Source organism: Lynx canadensis, chromosome C1 (assembly GCF_007474595.2).
Source record: "Lynx canadensis isolate LIC74 chromosome C1, mLynCan4.pri.v2, whole genome shotgun sequence".
Classification (NCBI taxonomy): domain Eukaryota; kingdom Metazoa; phylum Chordata; class Mammalia; order Carnivora; family Felidae; genus Lynx; species Lynx canadensis.
In genome coordinates, this window is record NC_044310.1 from 166,043,713 (window position 1) to 166,052,971 (window position 9,259).

The 9,259-nt window shown below is 34.9% G+C and overlaps 1 protein-coding gene across 1 annotated transcript; it reads left to right on the forward strand.

Annotated features, from left to right (window-relative positions):
• Nucleotides 1-109: 109 nt before the first annotated feature.
• Nucleotides 110-8,880, forward strand: PJVK (pejvakin). Its single transcript, XM_030325844.1, has 6 exons — nucleotides 110-1,342; nucleotides 2,191-2,386; nucleotides 2,938-3,079; nucleotides 4,963-5,080; nucleotides 6,490-6,588; nucleotides 6,802-8,880. The coding sequence occupies exons 1-6, from the start codon at nucleotides 1,132-1,134 to the stop codon at nucleotides 7,092-7,094; spliced, it is 1,059 nt and encodes a 352-aa protein (XP_030181704.1). The 5' UTR covers nucleotides 110-1,131; the 3' UTR covers nucleotides 7,095-8,880.
• Nucleotides 8,881-9,259: the final 379 nt, after the last annotated feature.

A 9,259-nucleotide genomic window follows, 5' to 3' on the forward strand; every position in this document is an offset into this window, starting at 1 on the left:
TTGGTTACATGTGAGCCCTGGATGCTTGAAAGCAAATGAAAAGTGTTTAGGATCTAATCAAAGTGATTTATATTATTTGAGGCTTGAATTAAGTCTATTCTGTCTTCCACTATCCCCTCTGTATATATATGTATAGTGATTACTACTACTGTTAGGTTTTAATGAGTATCTTACCATAAATATACATAGCCACTATTTCAAAATATATTAACATCCACAAAATTAGGGCAATACAATATTTCAGCACTCAGATTTGTTCCTAAAACTTACTTTTCGCCATGATATCCTAAGCCCAAACTTTATTCAGCTCTCTTTAAGGGTTGAGTAACAGATAATGATGATGAAACAAAATAAACGCAGTGCTATTTCAGAGTTGTCTATGTGCCAGCTACAGAGTGAGAAACTCCTAAGTTGTAGTTTCTAGTTATTTATATACGTGTTAGAATTCCAGTTATTTATGCATATATTATATATATTTGTACATATATTTATGCATATATACAAATAACAAACTTTCATTTGTTATTTCTTAGTTGTCTGCATACGGTTGCTTCCCTATATTCAATGAATTTATATTAATTACTTGGTTTTGTAGCATACAAGAAAGAAAAGGAGTGAACTGTATACCATAAGGATTCAAAATAGCACCTTACTATTGCCAACATTGGCATGGCAAACTTGTGAAGGAATTCCCTTTGGACTAGGTCCACTAAAAATGGTGTCTAGGGCTAAGGTGAGTGCCTAAACTGCCTTTTTTCCCAGAGGACTAGATGTTTCCTCAAAACTGGCAAACTACTATCAACAGTAACCCTCATTGAGGACATTGGTAGTATTTTTAAATGATTAGTTTTCTGTGTATATTTTAGTGCTTATAGACCGCAATTCCAAATTGACTGCTTTCAGTATATCATTTTACGCGGTTGATCTATAATTCATTACCTGAGCACACCAGGGGAGGCAGTGTTGTGAACTGTAACTGGTAAGCTACTTGGTGAAACCAGGCTTTGTATTTTTAATGTGTTTAATTATATTTAAAATCAAGGAAGGCTTAGGGTTGTGCCTGGTTTTCTTTGAAAATATGGATTTGTTATCTAAGGGTTGCAGTTGATGACGTTTTGATGTCATATTAATATGTTTGCTGCTGCTACCAAGAGCTTTGTCAAGCAAGTTGGAGATGGAGGGAGATTAGTTCCTGTTCCAAGCCTCAGTGAGGCTGACAAATACCAACCTCTAAGTCTGGTGGTAAAAAAGAAGCGATGCTTTTTCTTTCCTAGATATAAATTTACTTCAACACCTTTTACACTGAAAGATATTCTTCTAGGAGACAGAGAAATTTCAGCTGGTAAGTTTTAATGTCTATTTCAGAGCGACTGCTCATTGGCTATATTACAACAATCTAAACAGGTTGTATGTACTACTTATTTTGTAATATTTACACATTTTCATTGATAAAAGCAACTTATGATAGTAGTAATAAGATTAATAATATCTAAAATTTGTATAGTATCAAATCTTACTGGTTGAATAATTTTCCAACATATTTTGTAAAACCTTTTATTGTATAATTTTATTTCACTTATCTTATAGATTGTTTTGACCAAATAAACTTATGACAAAATAGATTATAGATTTCATCTATAAAATGAGATATGACTTGCCTGTTTACATGGTCACATGAGATGAAACTAATTTACATTTATTTCTTATGGCTCAGTTATTGCAATTGGTAAACTGAAATGTATCTTATTGTCATGTGTTACTCATTCCCAGTCCACCTTAACTAAAAGTAAATCCAGGCAGGTCTAAAACAAATTACAAAGTATGCTCAAAAGCCATTAACAATCTGCCTCTCCTTTCTGTTTTCTTAAAACAGATTAGAAAACAAATTGACATTTTGACAAAGTATTTCTTATAAACACTTGTTTTTCTTTCAACCACTCTGTGGATATTAAAGCTTATAGAGTTCTGTTGGTGGAACGAAGAACCTGAGTTCTCTTTTAAGTACTCTATTTTTGTTGTCAAATTAATGCTATTTTAAATCTTGGCTTGACACGTTGCCTTTCTCAACATGTAACGTGTCTTCTTCTCAACGTATGATGAAGTCTTACATAGTAAATTAATGCATTGCTGCATATAACATATTAAATGAATTCAAGACATTTAAAAAACATTGATTTCCTTTTCTTAAAGGTATTTCATCTTATCAGTTACTGAATTATGAAGATGAATCAGATGTTTCACTCTATGGAAGGCGAGGCAACCATATTGTGAATGATGTTGGGATTAATGTCACTGGATCAGATTCTGTTGCAGTGAAAGCTTCATTTGGTGTGGTGACCAAACATGAAGTGGAAGTATCGACATTACTCAAGGAGATTACTACACGGTCAGTAGAATAATACTTAATGTACTTGAGTGTTTTCATTAAATATCGTAATTATGTAAACTTCGTTATAAACAATGCTTAAAACATTCAGGTTCTGTATATTGTCTAATGTAATTTAATTCTTTCATTTGATTGAAATACAACAAATTAGCAATATATCCAGGCTTTAGATAAGGGTGGATATCCAAAATCATTTGGTTTAAACAGAATTTTTGATTGTTCTACAGAATTGCTTTGGTCCTAAATTGGTCCAAAATTGCTTTGGTGCCAAATTATCAGATGAAAAGAATGTACTAATCTGCATGCAACAAATATACTAAGGGGGTCTCCTCCAACAGAATCCTATAATAAGCATGTTTTAAGAAAACAGAAAGGAGAGGCAGATTATTAATGGCTTTTGAGCATACTTTGTAATTTGTATTAGACCTGCCTGGGTTTACTTTTGGTTAAGGTGGACTGGGAATGAGTAACACATGACAGCAAAAATGTACTTGATAATATGTAATTAGATGTGACAGGTTCTTGTGGATCTTTTTTTTTTTTTTTTTCAGAAAAATTAATTTTGACCACAGCTTGATACGTCAGACAAAAAGCAGCAGAAAGGCAGTATTGTGTGTGGTCATGGAAAGCATTCGAACCACACGACAGTGCTCGCTGTCTGTGCATGCTGGAATTCGTGGGGAAGCCATGCGGGTAAACCACACTCATTAAGTTTCTCTTACTAAAAAGCTGCAATGGGAATTTTTACATAGTACTCAATTTCTAATGAGACATGTGTATTTTGTCAAATGTTGAGATTAAAGAGCTGCAAGTGTATATAAGATTTTGCATAGTAATGGTTTTGTTTGAGAGTTTTAAAAAAATCCAAGAAAATTTGGATTCTAAATGTGGAACATAATGCAAACAAAACACTAATCCTTATGAAATAATTTACACTGAAGTCTCTGCTATTTAAATGAAGTTTTAAGAATGCTTATGTTGAATTCTTGATTTTATTTTTTTATTATTTTTTAATGATTTTTAAAATGTTTATTTTTGAAAGAGAGAGAGCATGAGCAGGGGAGGGTTAGAGAGGGGAACAGAGGATCTGAAGCAGGCTCTGTGCTGACAGCAGAAAGCTCCATGTGGGGCTAGAACCCATGAACCATGAGATCATGACCTGAGCTGAAGTTAGATGCTCAACCGACTGAGCCATCCAGGTGCCCCTTGATTTTATTTTTAAGTGATGTACTTTATACTTGAATTTTTAAAAGTTGATTTCAGGGGCGCCTGGGTGGCGCAGTCGGTTAAGCGTCCGACTTCAGCCAGGTCACGATCTCGCGGTCCGCGAGTTCGAGCCCCGCGTCAGGCTCTGGGCTGATGGCTCAGAGCCTGGAGCCTGTTTCCGATTCTGTGTCTCCCTCTCTCTCTGCCCTTCCCCTGTTCATGCTCCGTCTCTCTCTGTCCCAAAAAAATAAATAAATGTTGAAAAAAAAAAGTTGATTTCATATTTTTATTTTAAGTTTTCTAAAATAACATTGTCAATGGCCAAACATGCTTCATTCAATGTTAAATACTTTTAAAAAACCTCTTGGAACTTGTTTTTAGTTTTTAAAAAGCTCCGTATTATTTGTCTTTGTCATTCACATAATAATGACACATAATAACTTGATTGGTTTTATTAAAACCAGTTGTTAGGGTTCAGTGAAAAACTTTTAAAGTCTTTGCAAATAAAGGTTCTGTTCAGTGGCTATGTTTAGCTGCCTACTGAATTGTTTAACATTGGATCATTTCAGGGGCACAAACTGAAACATTTAATTGTTGGAGATTACTTTGGAAAATAAGTTGATGATTGCTTTGGAAAGCTGCTGAAAACTCTGGGGGCTTTAGAACAATAGACAGGATAGGCTAGAAACAACTGTAGCACTTAAACAGTTGGTTTGTGGTTGAAAAGAAAAGGTTTCTATGTTAGAGAGCATTATTGTTGTAGCACTAAGTGCCAGTGTTAGTGAGAAAGTGGTGAGTGGTATTTCCTAGATCATGAGACCCCATTGGACCACTTGGACCTCTGGTATAAACAGTTAAATTCAATGGGATAATTTGTTTTTAAGTTTGAATTATTTTATTAATTTTATTATTTGTTTTTGAACTTACATCCAAATTAATTAGCATATAGCGCAACAATGATTTCAGGAGTAGATTCCTTAATGCCCCTTACCCATTTAGCCCATCCCCCCTCCCACAACCCCTCCAGTAACTCTCTGTTTGTTCTCCATATTTAAGAGTCTCTTATGTTCTGTCCCCCTCCCTGTTTTTATATTATTTTTGCTTCCCTTCCCTTATGTTCATCTGTTTTGTACCTTAAAGTCCTCATGAGTGAAGTCATATGATACATGTCTTTCTCTTGACTAATTTCGCTTAGCATAATACCCTCTAGCTCCATCCACCTAGTTGCAAATGGCAAGAGTCATTCTTTTTGATTGCCAAGTAATTAGTTTTTGTCTTAATGGTAGGATTGTATGAACTGTTTTCTTTCTCCAAGAAGCTGTCTTTATGTGTTATGCTCCTTAATAATGTTATTTATTTATTTACTATAGTTTCATTTTATGGATGAACAGAATCCCAAGGGAAGGGACAAAGCTATTGTTTTTCCAGCACACACAACCATAGCTTTCAGTGTTTTTGAACTCTTCGTTTACTTGGATGGTGCCTTTGGTAAGTGAATGATTTGCATGAAACGCTGAAATGATTATATTTTTAAGAATTTAACGGGAAACACACGCATACATTCTCTATGTGACTGTAGAAGAATGATACTCTCAACACTGTCAATCATATGCTTGGGTAAAGTAGCTGGGAAAGACCCTCTGTCTTTATTCACCCACTACCTCTTTTCTGCCTGGTGAAAGCTGCAGACACCCCGCCACCCAACTTGCAATTATAGATAAGAACTCAAGTGCAATGCCATTGGCAAAGTATTCCTTGAGTTACATAGAGGGATAACAAATGACCTTCTAATAGGTAGTTTTTGATGATGGCAAGTAGAGGAGTGGGTAGGCAAGATGCCCGCAGGGGTCAGTGCCCAAACTAGGGTACCCAAAGACAAATTCTTTTCAGTTTTACCTACCATAGACCAGCTTCACCCCGACTGTCTCTAAAAAATAACTTTAATACAAATACTTACCTTAAAATTGTCTTTATATACTTTATACAATACTTTATATACCTTATATGATACCTCAGTGCAGTTCACTGTAGACCGCTAAATTTCACAGGTCTTTAAGATTAGGAGGCCAACCAGCTCAAAGCACTAGGCGAGGGAGCCCCCTAACCATGGTAATTTATAAACATTTGTAGACCTGTTTTTGTTTTTGCAGTTCTGTGGGAAGAGGGAATAGGGAATCCAGAAATGTGACAAAACATGCTACTTACAGCCTATTTGGGACGCTTCAGATGTAGGTTTTTACAGTTATTGTGATTGTTAGGAGCAGTGTCAACTGATAGAACTGATATATCCATCAAAATGTAAAATGTGCATATCCTACACTTTTAGGAATTTATCCTACAGATATACATATGCAAAGTGATATAAGGATATTCAATTTGTAATAGCAAAAGATTGGAAATACCCTTAAGATCTACGATCAATAACTAGTTTAATAATGATGCATATCCACAATACAGAACATTATGAAGCCATTAAGAAGAATGACGTAGCACTAGGGCCCCTGACATGGAATCCTAAGAGATATTTTAAATAAATGTGTGTAGTGTTTAACTATTTGAGCCTAAATAATTTTATGTGCATACATACATACATATATATTCCTTTATGCTTGTAAAATATATGGAGTATTTGTGGAAGTATACTCAAGAAATTTAACAGTGGTTACTTCTGAGGTGGAAAACTGAGGCTGGGATCCAGACTAGATGGAAACTCATTACTGTATCCCCCTTTTGTTTTCTGGATTTTGTACCATGTGAATGTTAGCTTTTCCAAAAATATAGAAAATTTAACTTAAAAAATACAGTGAATGACATGTGCCAGAATTCATCAACCACAACTAAAACTCCCAATAAAATGTGAGTTGTTCCAGTAATAACATCTAAAAATTTTCTTACAGACCTTTGTGTCACTTCAGTGTCAAAAGGAGGTTTTGAAAGGGAAGAAACTGCAACGTTTGCGCTGCTCTACAGATTGAGGAATATACTATTTGAGAGAAGTATGTCCGTTGAAAAGTATTTCAATTTTTTTTTTCCTTCTCAGATTAACACTTGAGTTTATCTGTTCAGTACTCCTGTCTGCTAAGGAAGAATTACAATCTAAAAGTAAAATCATTTCATGACTGATGGTTTAGATTCACGTATTTATAAATGCACTTTGGTAATATATTTTTTATTTGACCTGTAACACATTTCTGTTTTTGTGCTTTTAGATAGAAGAGTGATGGATGCCATTTCTCGTTCACAGCTTTACTTAGATGATCTTTTTTCTGACTACTATGACAAACCTCTCGGCATGACTGATATTTCTCTCAAAGAAGGGACTCATATCCGAGTTAACTTACTTAATCACAACATTCCAAAAGGACCTTGCATACTCTGTGGAATGGGGAACTTCAAAAGGGAGACGGTTTATGGGTGCTTTCAGTGCTCCGTCGATGGGCAGAAGTATGTGAGACTTCATGCAGTTCCTTGTTTTGATGTTTGGCACAAGAGGATGAAATAAAACAAAAATAATGAACGTACCTTGCTAGTGTTTTAGGTGCACCTGTGCCACACACCTTTCCAAAATTTTCTAGGTTTGCTTTGATGAATTGTGGCAAAGTAAAGAGGGAGAGGAAAGAGAAATTAACCTGTTTGGGCATCATTTTCTTCATCGATAAAAGGGAAGATAATAGTTTCTATCCTATAAATTGCCACAAAGGTTAATATTGTTTATGTGAAAAAGGTTTAAATATTCAAAACATAGTGATTCCTTCATAAAATCTGCCAGTTACTTTAGAAGTATACTTGGGAATGCAGTCTATCATCTTAACTTTACACAGCGATTTTTCTCAATATCAATTTTAGTTTTAATTGGCTTTTAAGTCAACATTTAAGAATGACAAGAGGTTAAATGTGGTGACTTTATGGTGCCTTACCCACTGCCTTAGGTCTGGTAATATGAGAAAAATGTGTTAATAATTTAATGTAATCCTAAATATTTAATTGCGGTATCAAATTAAAAGCACACTGAGCTCAGTGTGGGGTTTTGTGTACACAGTTAACAAGGAGACTGTTAGTGGTAATGGGCTGTTGTCCTGTATCATACACATGCTCCCTAGTTTTGTCTTTATAAAAACTCACTGCTGTCAAGGTAAGGCAGCTAGAAAAAAAAATAGTTAAGGCAACTAGGACACCTTTATCTTTCGCCTTTGAAAATGTTTAAAATATTTAACATATTTAGTTCTGAGAGAGCTCATTTTCATCTACTCTGTAAGACATCTGAAATTTTTCATACACAGACAACCTAAATTATTTACTCGACACCCTTATTAAAATAATTGCAAAAGTGATATTAAGATTCTGGAACTCAAAATGTAGTGATACTAGGTATCTACTCGTATATGCCTGTGAAAGCATAAAACAATCATGGAAATATAAAACATCTGATGCCTGTCTGCACGTAGAATGATTAAAATGTTACTGTTTACTTAAATGTGACTAGGGTTTTTGAATCAATCTTCATTTAATATCATCTATAAATTTTAAAAACATAAGTTTAAAAGCACTTTGAAAACAATGGGACAGGATAGAATTGTGAATAGTTTGTATAAAGGGATGATTTCCTTGTATATCTTCCTTCCACAGTATTTTTGTTTTGAGCAGAATATGTGAGTCAAGTGCAAATATGAGTATACTGATGGCAAAATAGTCTAGTGACTTTTTTTGTATGGATATAGATAATGGGAGTCGTTTCCAATGGAGGTTTTCCTGAGGGAAGTCAAAGAACAAGAATTCGCAATTAGCAAGTAAAGAGTTTACAAAACTGGGTACAGGCATGAAGAACTGGGAGGAAAAGAAGATAGTGAAGGTTTTGGTTTTATGAAGTGTCAAACTCTGTGCTATGTATCTGTGATATCCATTAATCTGGTGGTTTTTGTGTTACCCCTGCACTTTAGGTAATAGAATTTCTGGCAGTGTATCGATGGTTTGGAAAGGGCAAGTTTCAGAAAATGGAAAAAGCTTTGTTTTGAACTCACATGTCTTGAGCAGAGCTATTTATTTCCTGACCATACCTTCCTACATATGCAGTAGGCAAAACCTTACATGTTCCGATAAATAATGCGCCCTTTCTTTGGCACCAGTGTGATCTTCTACAGCATCTCTTACCTCCTGTTCTCAACAAATTGGATGTCATGATTTGACTGTGACACGGAATTGCCATGGCAGTGTATGTTCCCATTTGTATCCTCATTTGATATCCTCACGTATCCTTATGTGTAAAATAAATTCTACACATTCTCAAAAATTTGATGGCATATGAGTTTGTAATGCTCATTCATGATCAATAACAAGAACATTGTAAAATGAAGTGACTAACATAGGATAGAGACACATAGAGAAAGGGAACTGGAAACTAGATGCCATGGCATCAATTTAAGACTATCAAGACAAAACATTAGGGATGATAGATCTAAAGGCCTACAGGAGACCAGAGGAAATAACACATTTATAATGATGTCTGAAAAAGTACAGACTCAGAGCAGTATAGACTTTATTATGTCTGCTATAAGAGACACAAAGTCTTTGGTCTGATCAAGTATCTTTAAACATTCCCCACTGGAATAATGACCCAAGGCCAGAGCTTGCACCAAACAGTACAGCGACGGTGTTAAGGCTCTCTGTGGG

Bases quoted from the DNA above. Each gene is read 5' to 3' on its own strand.
- PJVK (XM_030325844.1), top strand. From the start codon at position 1,132: ATGTTTGCTGCTGCTACCAAGAGCTTTGTCAAGCAAGTTGGAGATGGA. The intron at 2,387-2,937 runs GTCAGTAGAATA...TTTTTTTTTCAG, and splicing joins CTCAAGGAGATTACTACACG to AAAAATTAATTTTGACCACA. The intron at 3,080-4,962 runs GTAAACCACACT...TATTTACTATAG, and splicing joins TTCGTGGGGAAGCCATGCGG to TTTCATTTTATGGATGAACA.